Genomic DNA, 16,292 nt, shown 5'->3' with positions numbered 1-16,292 from the left:
CAACGGCGCAACAACCGGTATCCGGTCTAGGCCTGCCTTAATAAGGAACTCCAGACATCCCGGTTTTGCACCGAGGTCCACCAATTCGATATCCCTAAAAGCTGTCTAGCGTCCTGGCCTACGCCATCCTTCCATCTTAGGCAGGATCTGCCCCGTCTTCTTTTTCTACCATAGATATTGTCCTTATAGACTTTCCGGGTGGGATCATCCTCATCCATACCGATTAAGTGACTCGCCTACCGTAATCTATTGAGCCGGATTTTATCCACAACCGGACGGTATCGCTCATAGATTTCGTCATTGTGTAAGCTACGGAATTGCCCATCCTCATGTAGGGAACCAAAAATTCTTCGGAGGATTCTTCTCTCGAACGCGGCCAAGAGTTCACAATTTTTCTTGCTAAGAACCCAAGTTTCCGAGGAATACATGAGGACTGGCAAGATCATAGTCTTGTACAGTAAGAGCTTTGACGTTTCGAGCGGAACAGTCTTTGTAAGCTGAAATAGGCTCTGTTGGCTGACAACAACCGTGCGCGGATTTCATCATCAACCGCAACAACCGAGCTGAATTCACATCCTCCAAACATTCTCCCGGAACATATGAATTCAGGGGCTATCCCCTGATAAGGTTTCGTGACTAAAGCCGCTTCAGATAAGCTCCCGTGTAGATTCGGGTCTGATCGCCCTGCTACAGCTTGGAACATTTGCTACTGCACCAAGGCTGACAAACCAAAGTGAATACAGCGTTTCCCAGTGTCACCACTATGGAGGTTTACCTCGGCCACTTGGTTTTGGTTTGGCGACAGGATTGCTGCGCCGTCTTCCTCATCGCTACTTTTGAGCACCCGCAAGACTTGTAACAAATTCATCGCGATTTTGCCGAACTCTGCCTCGAACTGCGTTCCTTTTTCGTTGGTTATAATTGCCGGCACGCCAAAGTATGGAATAAAAATTATGCAGAAATTTCTTTCAGAGGTATCGCCTCAGGCCACCAGGTTAACCTACCGTTGATTGTGAAGCCCTGACAGTCTTGCAAGGAGCCAATTATGTCGGGACGGATTGTGCGGAAGCGCTTGGTGGACGGAGGAAACAAATCATTTATTTTTAAAATTAATTTATTTGTAAGTTGCTGTAAAATTAAAATATCGAGGGAAGCCATACGGGGATTTTGGAATAATTTATAAATTTTAATACTGACTAACTTTTCAAGAATATATGGGAGTTCGCCACGCACTTGATGGCGGACCGTACTAATCGGAAAAAAACCCCTCTGTTCTGGGCTAGAACCCCAAAATTAAAAAAATGACGACTTGCTGCTTCGTCCAGGGCAGGGGCAACTCATCAGACCACCACTTCGGTCACGCTGCTCCCAGAGCCGAGGCAGAGACAATTTAGACGGGCAAATATTCCAGAATGATGTCGAAAATTATCTTGATTTTGGAGGTCCTTACTGAAGCCAAATCAGCAATATGACCTTCTGTTAATTTTTTGAAGTGTCGATGGTATCATTGCAAACCGAGTGATATCAATTAGAAAGACCTGATTCGCAAGTTGCTAGTTTTTAAACGGTAGCCAACACTTGCTCCTCAGAATCTTCGTTCTTAGCGTCACAATCAATATCGTACATATGACTTCAACGGCCATGCATCCCTACTATCGTCGAGTGATGTACCTCATTACCCAGTAATTTCTCGGATCGTCCCAAGCCAGTTACACATTTTTTTTTGTATTTCAATTTTATCATTTTCAAACCTCCCCAGTAACACCTTCTAAAGTTGTATCTTTATAATTTTTATTTTTCTGGCACTTGCGGCTGCAGCTTCTGCCCTTCAATGAGCAATATGGACATTATGAATAATTATCCTTCTGCTTTGCACTTGCCTCCTGTGTGGTTCACATTTACCTCTTGATGGGACAATGCCTATGTGCCATCGTTCATGGCTCGTTGAAATGCTCTTCAACTTCCCCAGGACTTCCTGAGACATTTCCACTCTTCCTATACTGTTCTGCGCCAAGTGCTCTTGAGGAAACCCAGTCGTCGCCATCTTAGGGTAGTGGGTTCCACTGCATGACATACCAGCAATGGAATTGTGGCCCCTCCTTAATGTATGACCTATCCTTCTGATCACATCGTCAACCAAGTTCTTTGTTCGAAATAGTACCGGGTCGGCGTACTCCAATGGTACGCCACAGGCAAGTGTTGACAAAGGCTTGGAGGTTTTGAGTAACAATGGGGCTCCCTTTCCATGTGCTACTCCCATACAGCAGCATGGAAAGAACATTATTACAAATAGTCTCAACTTGAACTTGGTGGTGCATTTGCAAATTTTAGATGAGGCAGAGGAGGCATGTTAATGCGTCGAGCGATATCCAGTTTGGTACAACGGCACAAATCGCGCTTCTTAGATATACAAATTGATCAATGCCTTCGATGCTCCGCCCATTAATGCAGGTTCAGGCTAAGAACCTTAGTTTTGTTCATTCAGAGACATTTTGCAAAGTCCATGACTTGATGAAAGAGCAAGCAGATGTCATGAGCGTGGTAGAGGTAGGAGAGGAATTTTAGATCACCGATAGCAAGGAGAAGAATATCGCTGAGAAGATGCAATTACTCCGAGGTTTTACCTCGATACATTTTGATAATAGCTATTAGAATCTCTGCGTAGAATACGCCAGATATACTCCCTATTCACGCTGCCTTCTAGAAATCGATAAAGAGTAGCTTAACCGAACATCTGAACTCCATGCACTGTTCCAAAATGTTCTGTAAGGTATTGATGTGGTCAATACGGGAGGATCCAAAGCGGAAATCAGCCTGCTGTCTATCGATCAATCTTTCGAGATATTTCTTGAGGCGCTCCAGTATTATTTTAGCTATTATCTTTGCGACGGCAGGGAGCACGCAGATACCCCTCTAATTGCAGTACTCAAGACAAATGCACTTCTTTGGAATTTTATCGATCGGATTCCCAGGATTTCTGTATTAGTGGAAGTAGTAGATTTGCGGAAACTGCAGGTGCAGCATTAAATAACTCTAACTTGAGAACGCCAAGTCCAACGGTTTTGCTTGATTTGAGTGCATTGATTGTCGAGATGATTTCTCTTCTACTTGGACAAGCAGCCAATATTCACATGTTACAGCGACTAACTATTTAATTCACAAGAGAAGGAATTTAATTGGATGCGATTGTGTTTAACAATTGTGGCGAAGCGTGACCGACAAACAACAAAAACAAATCACACGGCGCACACTAAGGTGAACTTTCCGAGAATTTGTACGGCATCGGATTTGGAGCCCGTGACGATCACTAACGTTGGGAGTGGTCAGTAGAACCTTCAATACCTTACATTCTCCAATTCGCTTCCATTATTTCGGAGCTAAGCAAATCTTGTGAACCCCCTTAAAGGTATGATTGTTGACCGGCCTAGCATTCCAGAAAAAAACATTTTTATTGGAGGCTGAAGGCTTATAAATATTCTCAGATGTCTGCTATTTGATCAGCAAGATTGCTTTCCCAACAATTGGGTGATATAAGCGATCGATGTTGAGCTCGGGGCTGCAGCTCCCCAACACTGCGAGAAACTTCGGACGCAACAGGTGCTCAAGCGATCATTACATGGTGTTTCTTTTTAAGGCTGATCATCTAATGGTCGCTTGCTGCTTGTCAGCTCTTCTCTTGTTACCCACATCCGCGCTCGTACGTTGTCGATCAGCTGAAATTCAACTAACCTTATGGCGAGCTCTGTGTTCAAACAATGTGGCACCAATTACGACGTGATGGGAACTGTAGAAAGCCACAAACCTACCACCATTATCGTTGCAGTCGTCCAGACTGTGCTTCTCTAGCACATAAACGAGCAACCTGTTGTCCCACTTGGCGTTCAGTTTACTCATCACGATCACAATGTCACCTTCGGTAAGCCTCTTCTGAACTACGTGCCGTTGCTAATAGAAAGCATCCTTCTGGACTATGTCAGAGATACGCTAATACATACGTTCGTCCTGCATTGCATCGACGGGTGGAGTTGTTATACGCTGCTTTGTCTGAATTATGATAGGCTAATGGCCATAGTGGTCGCGGTGGATGCTAATATACCAGCTTTAAGGGCAGCCAATATATACAATTTTTACGGATTTTTTTGGCCCCCTACATGAGGATGGACGATTCCGTAGCCTACACAATGACGAAATCTATGAGCGATACCATGCCGTCCAGTTGTGGATAAAATCCGGCTCAATAGGTTACGGTGGGCGAGTCACTTAATCCGTATGGATGAGAATGATATCACCCGGAAAGTCTATAAGGGCAATATCTATGGTAGAAAAAGAAGACGGGGCAGACCCTGCCTAAGATGGAGCGATGGCGTAGGTCAGGATGCCAGGCAGCTTTTAGGGATATCGAATTGGTGGCCTCGGCGCAAAACCGGGATGTCTGGAGTTCCTTATTAAGGCGGGCCTAGACCGGATACCGGTTGTTGCGAAGTTGATGATGATGATGAATATATACAATGTCGGTTCCAAAGGAGTTGAAATGTTTCCTCATTTTAATCTCACTTGAAGAACATCGTAACGCATATAATCCCCAGGCGCTTACCGATCCCCATACAAAGGCGCAATACGTTTATAAAGTTAGTACAGTAATAAATGCATTTATGAATTTACATTAATTTTTGACGGTCGATGCGAGTGCAACGAACATAAGTCAAATTAAGCTCCACGAAGAACACTAAGGTTGACCGCATCCCGTGAGAACACCTAACCATCCCCGCGCAGTCTTACTTGTTTCAATAATTGGTATTTACTCTCTCCCTCCGACGAACTATGTATCTAATATATGAACTATGAACTATCTAATATATTCAACTAATATTCCTTTCGAACTACACATCATAAATTTACTAGCGACTTTCTCCTTTCTCGATCACTGCAAGAACGTCTATAAACTCTTCCACACTAAGTACAGCTGATCACCGGTCCGTCTTCCCCAGCCGGTCCAGTTCCGCTAATCCGACCTCGTGTAAAAACAAAAATTACGCAAAATTTTCTGATCACAAAATAAATTTATATTCGCCTCAACTAACACTTCATATTAGGGAATTATTATGGTACAATTAAAATATTTAGATGGAAATGGGTTTTCAGATTTTTAAGGAAAAGTACCAGGCAGTAGCTTCTTATAAATAAAATAAAATCAATAGTTTTAAATATTAAATGTTGGATATAAATGAATGTCGGGATGGGAGTTAGGAAAGGAAGCATATTGGAATAAACTAAAAAGTGCTAAACACTTGAGAAAAAGAAGAAATGCTGCGTATTAGTAAATGCACTCTCTCGTCAGGTTGTCATTGGACAAGTCGCGGGCACTACATAATCTAGTAGGAAAAGATACGTTTCAATAAGTGGAAAGTCATCAACGGACCATGGAGTGTTTCATTTTAGCATTCAACATGATATGTAATGCTCAGCTTGCATTTCATCAGTCTGAGCGATAATTCGTCCTAAATAAATATACGAATATGTGTTTTAACATGCTAGTCTTCTCAGTTTGCTTCAACTTCAACATGAATAATTTTTAAATGTGATCAAGGTTTTTAATCCTGCTAGTATTGATATCAATACCAAAATACTTTATTTCTGTCATTTTCAAATCTCCGCCGTGAAGAAACCATTCCCTTTTTTAATTATAATTGTTAAGTAATAGTAGCTTATAGTATATATAGCTTTTTTACACAGTTCTACCTTTTTAACCCGACATGGGTAAAAAACAACTGTTTATGTTCTTGGTTCCTGCCATACTTTATCAAAATGCATTCGCAAGAAAACATTTTGGAGCTGAATGTTGCGAAGAATATTGCTACAGTACGGATAAAGATCAGGAGCAGATAAAGCATCGCTCAAGCAACTCAGCTTACCAGTTAGTAAAAGGAACTGACTACGCCGATCAGTACATGGTACCAAGTGAGTATGGCCATTTCAGCGTGCAATACAACATTTTTCAAGGTTTCATTTCAGATTGTAAGCCAGTACGATTTTGGCTGCTATCTAGACATGGTACGAGGTTACCAGAGAGAGAGGAAGTAGAAGCCATTTCGGAGTTAATATCTGTAAGCATTTGAACACCATCTAGTCTCTCTTTTTATTATGAAACAAATTTTTTATAACTTTTTACTGCCATCAACAGCTCCGTGATCAAATTATCGAAAATTATGAAGTTAAAAAATCAGCACCTGCAAAGGGAGCTCTTTGCGTCCAAGATTTGAAATTGCTAAAAGACTGGGTAATAGATAGAAATATAACTAACGATAAAGATGAATATTTGACAGTTCAGGTAAAATTTCTGCATCTGTTTTTTTTGCTTGTTAAAAAGTAACCAATTCCAAAGTTATTTTCTTGCTTTTCTCCAAGGGGTGGAATGATTTGAAAGGAATTGCGGAAGATTACAAAAAGGTCTATCCGGAGTTACTTGGAAGAGAATATGAACCAAGTAAATTTTTGGTAAATAATAATTGAAGGTTTAAGTTAATCATAACTTCTGCAAATAATCTTGTGGAATTTATTCCGGACTTCAGTTATCTTTTTGGTTATATTATTTAGAAGGTTGCCATTAGTTTAACCATTTTCGTTCTAGTTTCATCATACGGGAAAGCAACGGACGGAAGCGAGCATGAAAGCATTCATAGAAGGATTATTTGGGCCTGGAGCGTATAATGCCATATCTCAGCCTGCTCGTCCTGAAAATGATTCTTTTCTGGTCCCAGTGAAAAATTGTCCTTCCTGGTCGGCTGTCTTGAATAATCTCAAAGCACCTGATTCGGCACCGAGTAAATTTTTAACATCCCCGCTAGTTGCGCAAATGCTAGATGATGTGGGCAAGCGTCTTGGGTAAGGACCCTTAACATTTAACTCCAGTCTTTTTTACATTTATTTTCATTGATTCGTAATATTAAAACATCTTTTCATATGTTGTTGGAAAAGCAGTCACCAATCGCCTTGAAAAAGGGGTCAAGAAGAGTAACTAGAGCCTGAATCGTCAAGAAACATTCAGGGAGAAGTTGGGGATAAAATTTGTGTTCAGTTGATATTAGAAACTGTCGGTCGACCGGCTAGGGTGAAGAGTGGGTGGACTTCTATGAATACCACCGCCTCATCATCGGGGGTACGCTGTTCGAGCACAGGACCTGTCACAAGATCAGTTGGCTTTCGGGTGACCAGAAACAAATTTGTCTTTTGAATATACATAACAAAAAAAGTGCTAAAATCGGCCTGAAAGTGAACATCATTTGATGATTGCTTACCTTCGCTTGCGCGTCGTTACTCTGTTATGTCCCAGAAGAACAGCTCATCGGTACGTCATGATAGAGCTCCATTATCGTGAGAAAAGAATCCACCATTCCATTGGTGCGGTAAGCACCAACTTAAGAAGAAGGACGGAAGCCTTCAATGTAAGAGCGGTGGCTTCTTAATGTCCCAAGAATAATAGCTGATGTAGTCCTGAAATGCGTTAAAGAACACCTGATAACTCGGTCGAGAGAGAGCGGGCTAATTTCAACTCTGAATTTTCCTTCACCGACAATATTAACATTTCGAGAAAGTGCTCGACAGAGATTCTATCTGAATCCTCTATGCAGAAGGAACATTCCGGAAATGTTCAGAGAATTGAGGACGTCAAAAAAGTGTAAATCTAGGAAGCGTTCGCTATTTTGTTTAAAATCTGGAAAATGCAGTTACCGCAACAACTATATCAATTTGTGTTTATTCCTCACCGAAATTCTTTTTATGCTATTTGATGGCTGCAGCACTTGAAGAACAGCCGTCATTGTTATTCGGAGGTTTAGTTGTTCCTTATCAGATGTTATTGCCTTGTTATCGGGGTACTCTAGATCGACACAATCGGAATGCGTCCCACTAATGGTAAACGCGTTTATCAGAAAATAGAAGTGGCAGTGGATAGGTCGCGCATGGAGGAAGAGGAAGAAATCAATTGGAAACTAATACTTAGTTTAGTAATGGTACTTGCTCTCACTTGGTGACAGGTCCCGTGACAACATGCATCCAATATCGTTAAAAACAACATGAATGAGTTACAAGCCCCGGGGAAAAGCTAAGGCATCCCTTAGTACCTTAGTCGACGCGGCTGGATGGGCCCCGGCTCTGTCGATAAATGGGCAAGGGTTTTTGACGCATAGAAGTGGTCAGGACGTAAATAAGCAAAACAAATACGTGCCTGCACGCTAAATATTGGCACTCTAACTAGAAAGACCAAGAACATCGCAAAAGCCCTGCGGAAAAGGCGCATTGTTGTCTCCGCTCTACAAGGAACCCGATGGTTTGATTGCAAAAGCTGCGACATAGAACGCGAACGTGGTGAAAATGGCTATAAACTTCTCTAGCTTGGTGGCACATACACTTTATACGATGTTAGCATTACCATCTCAGAGAATTTCCGTGACGCCATTAAAGAAGTGGAACGATTTGATGACCGGCTTACGAAGCTAACTATTATACCAGCTGATATGCGTGTCGACCTGATGCCAAGAAAAATGCATTCTGACATACCATCACTGCAGGAATTATAATGGTAATGTTTGGTAAAAAGGTAGACGGTAACAGGTGCCATGGGGGGAAGCGATTTAGCGCGCGCAATGGGGGCGGCGAGCGTATAATTGATTTTACGGACTTGTACTTGCACTTGTACTTATGAATATGTACATTGTTCATGATTGTCTGATCACCCTATATTTTATAGTGGGAAAAGTAAAACGCGAATCGACTATACTCCCATAAGACGCCGATATTTTACCACCGTCACTGATTGCAAAGTCGTTCCCTATGAGACCATCGCACCGTAATATTGATCGTTGATTGCCGAATAGCGTGAATAACGTGAGGAACACACTGACCAGCGCGCATTAAATGGTGGCGATTTCGTGAGAAGAAGGAAGAAATGATCTGAATAACGCATATATGTACTTTTCCCCGCAGCACTCAGGCGGTTAATGAAGTGTGAACGCGGTATATTTGTTGCATGTGCCGCGTAGGGGCTCCTCCCTGGTACGACTTTGTGATGATGGTGAGGGGTAGAAAACAGTTTTACGCTTGCCCGCGAGTTGCGCTGTTGCCGTATCTTTCCGTACATTGCACTATATGTAATGCTGGTATCTTCGGGTGACCTTCCTCTTGATCTAGATGAAGTGCATGGTATGCATGGTGTTCAGGATCAGAAGGGAGCGTGCCTTTGGAGCAAACAGATCTTATAAGCAGTGATCTGGTGGTCAGAAAGCGGTTCGATGAGAGGCAGCACGAAAGTAGGAAAGGTGATGAAATGCGAGTTTACCTGAGGGAGTTTCACTTTGTGATCGAGATGGGCATCCTTCTGACGGGGGATGCTAGCTTGAATGAGTTTCTGTACTCGCGGAAACTTGCCTTCAGGCAGACTTGTATTGTGTGCAGGCAGACTTAGAGAACTGATTTCTGAGTCTGTTCAGCGTATGGGGGTCATTTCCATCAAGTCATTGGGTAGTGCTTTTCCAAGTATTCGAGGAAGACGATTAAACTCTCACCTATCCGGGTGTCCGGATAGCTGAGTGGTTAGAGCACAAGGCTGCTGTAAGAAATGTCGCGGTTCAAATCTCACTGGTGGCAGTGGAATTTGTATCGTGATTTGACGTCGGATACCAGACGACTCAGCTGTGAATGAGTACCTGAGTCAAATCGGGGTAATAATCTCGGGCGAGCGCAATGCTGACCACATTGCCTCCTACAGTATACCGTAGTGTACCGTTACGGTCTTGAATGAAGTGCTCTAACACACTTCAAGGCCCTGATCCAATATGGATTGTTGTGCCAACGATTATTATTAAGGGACTTACTTTATGTGACTCTTGTCACGAAGCCTCAACGGAGGTTATCTGGTACCATGGAAACCAGGATAATTCCTGGAAGATGTGCTTTCGACCCGGTTATTTCTAGTTGACACCATTGTGGGAGCCCCATGGTGATTGTGGTTGTGCCTATATCGCGACCTTCATGACCTTTGGGCAGCCCAGCAGTGGAACAGTGTGCTATCAATGACGAAGTAGTTCTCTCCTAATGTTAGCCTGTTCAGATTTACAATGAATATCACTGAATCGTTGGGCCGAGCTGAAAGTGAGTATTTCTAACTTGGACACTACTGCTTTGGTCTTGGACATGGGCGCAATTCGATAATATATGCCTCTTGCTTTTTATGATAGGTTTTAGAGACCTTTCCATATGCCTTTGTTTCAAAATGTTTTTGGTTTTTCAACTCACTGTAAAAAAACATATCCAACAGATTCGACAAACCATTGACTTTCAAACGAGCACAGCTGATTTATAACATGTGTGCATACGAAAAAGCTTGGTTTTTAGATAAACCAAGTCCTTGGTGTTCGGTAAGTTATGTTAGATGTAATACCAAATGCCTGCAAACATGAACACTTCTTGCAATTTTAGGTGCTTACACTAGATCAAGTTAAAATCATAGAATATGATTACGATTTATTTTACCAATATAAAAGCGGGTATGGTAATGATTACAATTACAACCTACCATGTGAAGTTATGAAGGACATGTTGAGTCGTATGGCTAAAGATGAGGAACCACGTGTAACTGCTTATTTCTCGCACTCTACATTTCTTCAAATGTTTGCAACTGCATTGGGTATTTGAAAAACATCCTTTTGGTAGGAGCAATCCATTTAATTTTTTGGTCTTTAGGGATTTTTGAGGATAGTTCCCGAATGACGAGTACTAATTATGACTCCATGGAAAATAGGAAATGGCGTTCTAGTAAAATGGATCCGTTTGCCGCAAATTATGCGATCATCAAATATGAGTATTTAAAATGTTACTGCTTTGATTTGACCATAATTGATTCACACGTTTTTTCGTTATTTTCTAGTTGCTCAAAGGACGAAAGTGATCCCTCACCTAAATTGAAATTTTTCTTAAATCAACGGGCTCTGAAGATGGATAACTGTGTTAATGGACTATGTAGATTAGAAGACCTAACGAAAAGATATGAAAGGTTCGTCGATGAAGACTGTGGAAACTTGTTTTGCACAAGATATGCTGCAAAGGGGAGTCACGGAAATGGTTGCGCGAGAAGCGGGATCAGCCGATGGGTAGCCATACTATTAGTATTTGCTTATCTTCGTGGTGGATTTTCGATCTTCTAAGGTGCAAATTTCTTCGGCATTTGTATTATTTTTTGTCCATAATAGGTTATTTTAAGAACTTAATAAATGAAATGAATTAATATTTTAAATGGTGTGGAACATTTGAAATAACGATTTTTAGGTATGAAGTAACAAACTACAAGGGGGCCTATTTTGCAAATTCTGCTTGAGAGATATCTTCTTGTTAAAGCTGCTTATGCTAGACTTAATTTTTTGACGGATTCGCCTGTGTAGATGAAGTGGTGAAGTAGATCTTTGGCTATGTTATTGTCAGCTGGGGGTTGGAATAACTTTGAAATATATGTACGACATCTGATATCTGCGCCAAACAGTGGACTCCACTCACCCAAGATGTCCGACGTGTGGGTAGCCTCGACGGCACGTGGCCCAGAAGAGAAGAGAGGGAGTGCGGGTGTCTCGGGAAGTCATAGGGGTAGTTGGGTGGTATTTCAGGCAACCGCAAACGATGGCGCGTAAGTGTGCTTGACGCACTATATCCCACCAAGGGGTAAACGGCAACCATATAACATATATATAAGGAGATTGAAATACTGAAATTAACTAGAATACGGTAAATAGAACTAATCAAATGGTGAAGATTTATAATGATTATTTTTTTTTTGTGGGAGTTAAAAAAATGAAAAACAAGTCGGGAAACCGGAAGCTAGACGCTACAGGTATGAAAGGCTTTGTGTATTTCTTTTATAAAGAGATTTGAGTGTGCATTTGTCCCATTAGTATGTAGCATGTAATATATGCATATATTATGTGAGAATATCCACTTTCAAGTGATATTGACATTCAAAGTCTTTAATTTGCACAGAAGCGACTGCCTTAACCCATTATAATTGTTAGTAATAGTGCGATTTTCACCAAATCTCTATGTTGTAGCCTACAATACTGGAAAATTTCGTGATTCTAGGAGGAACTTAAGGGGGTTTTCCTGCCTTTCAACCTCCCGCACTCCACACCTTTCCAACAAATATCAAAACTAAGATCGGCTTCGAAAAATACTAACCGAGACCTTTAATTTGATACCCTACATGTGTTGTGTTTACATAAAACCTTAAAAAGTTAATTATTGCCTACGTGCAACATAAAATGTAAGCAAATGGAACTGTTTGTTTGACATTGTTAAGAGCATCTAATTGAAAAAAATATTAGGACCATTACATCTAAGGATAGAAAGACACGAATTTGTAACTCCACCGCCCCCACCGAAACGACCTAAAACCAGAAAAGGGATAATATCTTTTAACGTCCTCTCACTTTGATATTAAGAAAATATCGGTCCACCAGCGCTGGCCTACGCTTAGCATACGCTGGTTTGGCCTATTTAACACTCCTGCTGAGTTAGATAGAAGAAATAATATAATGATATATTCCCTCCTACAATTTGGGGTGCGTAGTACAACCAGCAAGAAGTTTCCACCAGCGGCCATCAAACAGCTAGCTGGTTCGGAAAGAAAATATCTACTTCAAAGGAAAGATGCTCCGGTTCTAATGCTACCAAATCAAATCGTTACTATTCGCCTCTCAACGTGAATTGGAAGAGGCCATCAATCCATTCAATTGAGAAGTCTATTAACTAATCTTCAAGCTAATCTTGAAGCTAACTCCTCTCAGGGTTCAAAACAGTTATATCTGTAAATAGCGCAAATGTAAGAGATTCATCCATATCGAATGTCCACACATCAAATTGTCGTAAAGTGCTATTTCTAGCTTTCAATCTGAATAATCGCTAAGACCTTGAATCGGATCAGTATCAGTGTTATCAGAAATGAAAAAAAGTATCAAAAAACGTGACAAAAAAGTACTTCATGATATTTTTATTTGAATGTATAATAATTAGCTTCAAAGAAAAATAGAAGATTTCCACCTCTGTTGTTATTTTAATTTGTGTCATACTCATGTATATCTTGCAATGTGACTACCAATATTTTCCGTACACTGCGAAATTGTTCTAGCAAGGAGAGGGTTGAAGAACACACACTTAAACACGTATGATGCGATAAAATGCAAAGATTAAAACAAACAACATTGCTTTTTTGCTGGAAGACAAATGGTTGTTCTTTGCCTAAGGTGGAATATGTTCTAAAAGCGAACTTGTCTGCCCATGCATGGCTTGAAATTTTCCTCCGTCTAGTCCAATTTAGTGGGTTATTTTATACCTTTTATGGTGTCCGATTTTGCGAAAATGTTGATTTATTCCAAGAGGTGACTGCGGGCAGCGTAACGTTACCAGGACCTTATTTGCATTCCCAAACCAGCTAATATAGCTGCATACAAATACTCTCCGACTGGTTCCTTCGGTGAGGACGGTTCGCATAAGTCCACCCCTGAGCCAGGCATTGAGTACAATTTAATGAGCTTTTACTTATTTTGTCATTCATTGGAAAACATTTTAACGTACTTATTTGCCTAAAAAGTACTGAAGAATGAAAAATAGTGCTGGGCTGCTGGTCAACTTCAAAAGTGTTTCCTTTGGTAACAGAAAGACAACACTGGTCATAACCATTGTACATAGTATACCCGTAAGTACTGTCAGTAAATCGCGAAATATCGTAGCAAGAGAAATAAGAAACGAAAAACAGTGGCAACACTGTGAAAATGTAGTATAGGATACCTTCTTATCCCCACTTAATTTTCAGGCCGACATTCGTGAGCAGCGTAACGATGAGGTTCGTCAAGTACGAGAAACACGTGGCTATTGTTGCCTTATACAAGTATAGAAAGATGGCCAAAGAGATTCATAAACCGCAATCCATAAGTAAACGATTCATGGACCGAACGTTACAACGGTACAGAGGAGCAGACGACATCGAAGATCGGCGAAAGAGAGAGGGGCATCCGACAGCCGAACTTTGTGCAGGCTGTTCGTGCACAAACTGCACAAATAGAAGCGTTTAGCGAGTGAAATGAACGTCTCCACGCATACAATGAATCGTATTTTGCGCGGCGGTCTCCCATTAGGGGCTTATAGATGCTGCGAAAGCCGTTTAATAATAATAATTGTTGGCGCAACAATCTATATTGGATCAGGGCCTTGAAGTGTGTTAGAGCACTTCATGCAAGATCGAAACGGTACACTACAGAATACTGTAGGAGGCAATGTGGTCAGCATTACGCTCGCCCGAGATTATTACCCTGATTTGACTCAGGTACTCATTCACAGCTGAATCGACTGGTATCCGACGTCAAATCATGATACAAATCCCACTGTCACCAGTGAGATTTGAACTGCGACCTTCCGTACGATAGCCTTGTACTCTAACCACTCAGCTATCCGGACACACGTTTACTTACGCCTAAATTGAAAAAAATCTGTTTTCAGTGATGCAAAAAATTGATAAAACGCTTCGGAAAAAATTAACATCACAAAATCCTTTCTACGGATGGAAAAATCTTTTCTATCGAAAAAAAATTTAATCGTTGAAATGATCGGATGTTTGGAAGGCCATGTTATGAGGCTAAGGATCGAGCACCATGCGGTCAAAGGGGGCACTACCCTCCTTCAGTGGCGGTGTGGTGGGGAGTTTTCTACCATGGTGTGACCCACATTCATTTTGTGGAACCGGTGTCAAGACCAATTCGGTGGTGTATAAACAGAGACGGCAGTTGAGCCTCTAAATGATAGCTTGTCCGAGGGTGATGATTAGTGCTTTCAGCAGGATTCTGCGCCAGCTCTCAAGATCAAGAAAATTCAAATTTGGTTATCGGTGAACGTGGTGTGGTGTCCTTTGTGATCGACGTATCAACGAACGTCTCAAATCTAAAATTTACCGCAATGTTGTCCGTCCAGTTGCTCTCTATGGTTCTGAGTGTTGGCCGATCATAAAAGACAATGAACGGCGTCTCGCGGTAATGGAGACGAAGATGCTACGTTGGACTAGTGGCGTCACACGTTTAGATCACATCCGAAATGAGGATATCCGCGATCGTTATGGGGTTGCACCGATCGTGGAAAAGTTGCGAGAGAGGCGTCTTCGATGGTATGGTCACGCAATTCGTACAAACGAGAATTCACTTGCAAAGATTGGTCTGAACATCGAAGTCGATGGTAAACGACCAATAGGCAGACCTAAGCAACGGTGGCTTGATACGCTGAATGGGGATTTGAAAGCCTCGAGATTGCACCCGGATCAGGCATTCGATAGAGCCAAATGGCGAAGCCGATCACGACGAGCTGACCCCGCTTGTGAACGGGACAAAGGCTGAAGAAAAAGAAGAAGAAAAGAAGAAGGTGAACGTGGCAAATTTCATAGCGTTGGCTGACTGGCCTACCGGAAGCCCCGACTTGAATCCGTTGCGCGTGTCGTCCTCGGCACTCCAATTTGCAACTTTGAAGGCCAGCATAGTGAAAGCCGCGCGTGAAATGCCGCTGAAGAGAGTTGGTGCAACGATCGATGAGTGGCCTAAGCGTCTGAAGTTTGTGTGAAGAACCGTGGCGAACATTTCGAATAACTACTATGAACGCTTACTTATTATACTATTTTGTACCTTCTGGCATAATTTAGCATTGCATCGTACTCACAGAACTTATAGGTATACCACCTACTTTTTTGGTAGTCCCACATTGGGCGCCAATTGGGAAATTACGCAAACGGCAAAAAAATTAGTCAAAACGCCTTGCCTTCTTATGAATTCTGATTCCAGCATCACTGTTGCATAGGTTTTTTCGAAATCAGACTACATCAGGAGGCCTCTATGGTGTAGCAAAATGAAGAACTAACGAGAATTTGAAATTCAAATCTTTTCGATACACATATACAGAATGTATAAAAGCGGGAAATGTTTAATAAAGTAGGTGCACAGTTCGAGCAGAGGAGTTCAACTTCAACTGAACCATAATCCAATGGGCTATGTTCATTGAGACCATATTAAAAGCAAAGTTGCTAACAGGCATTGAGTACAATTTAATTGGCCCATGGTTGACGAACGTCAACTTGGGATGGTTGTTTGGCTGCCCCTATGAACTTGGGTTCATTATAAGGGATGTGGTCAGATAGAAAAACAACTTAATTTACTTTGTAAGGTCGAGTTATTTCCTAGTTATCTATTTTTGATGTGAAGATTTTATTCATATCTCTTATT

At 41.5% G+C, this 16,292-nt stretch overlaps 2 protein-coding genes across 2 annotated transcripts; both read left to right on the top strand.

Moving 5' to 3' along the window:
- The first annotated feature begins 5,720 nt into the window (after positions 1 to 5,720).
- LOC119648564 (multiple inositol polyphosphate phosphatase 1-like) lies at positions 5,721 to 6,510 on the top strand. Its single transcript, XM_038050334.1, has 4 exons — positions 5,721 to 5,958; positions 6,013 to 6,104; positions 6,182 to 6,328; positions 6,406 to 6,510. Exons 1-4 carry the CDS (start codon positions 5,754 to 5,756, stop codon positions 6,508 to 6,510), a joined length of 549 nt encoding a protein of 182 aa, XP_037906262.1. The 5' UTR covers positions 5,721 to 5,753.
- Positions 6,511 to 6,633: 123 nt separating this feature from the next.
- Positions 6,634 to 11,198, top strand: LOC119648563 (multiple inositol polyphosphate phosphatase 1-like). The gene is made up of 5 exons (XM_038050333.1): positions 6,634 to 6,882; positions 10,313 to 10,412; positions 10,474 to 10,681; positions 10,738 to 10,855; positions 10,922 to 11,198. Exons 1-5 carry the CDS (start codon positions 6,665 to 6,667, stop codon positions 11,196 to 11,198), a joined length of 921 nt encoding a protein of 306 aa, XP_037906261.1. The 5' UTR covers positions 6,634 to 6,664.
- Positions 11,199 to 16,292: the final 5,094 nt, after the last annotated feature.

This window comes from Hermetia illucens, chromosome 2 (assembly GCF_905115235.1).
Source record: "Hermetia illucens chromosome 2, iHerIll2.2.curated.20191125, whole genome shotgun sequence".
In the NCBI taxonomy this organism is placed as follows: Eukaryota; Metazoa; Arthropoda; class Insecta; order Diptera; family Stratiomyidae; genus Hermetia; species Hermetia illucens.
The sequence above is the reverse complement of the archived record's forward strand: the minus strand, read 5'-3'. Positions and strand labels throughout refer to the sequence as shown.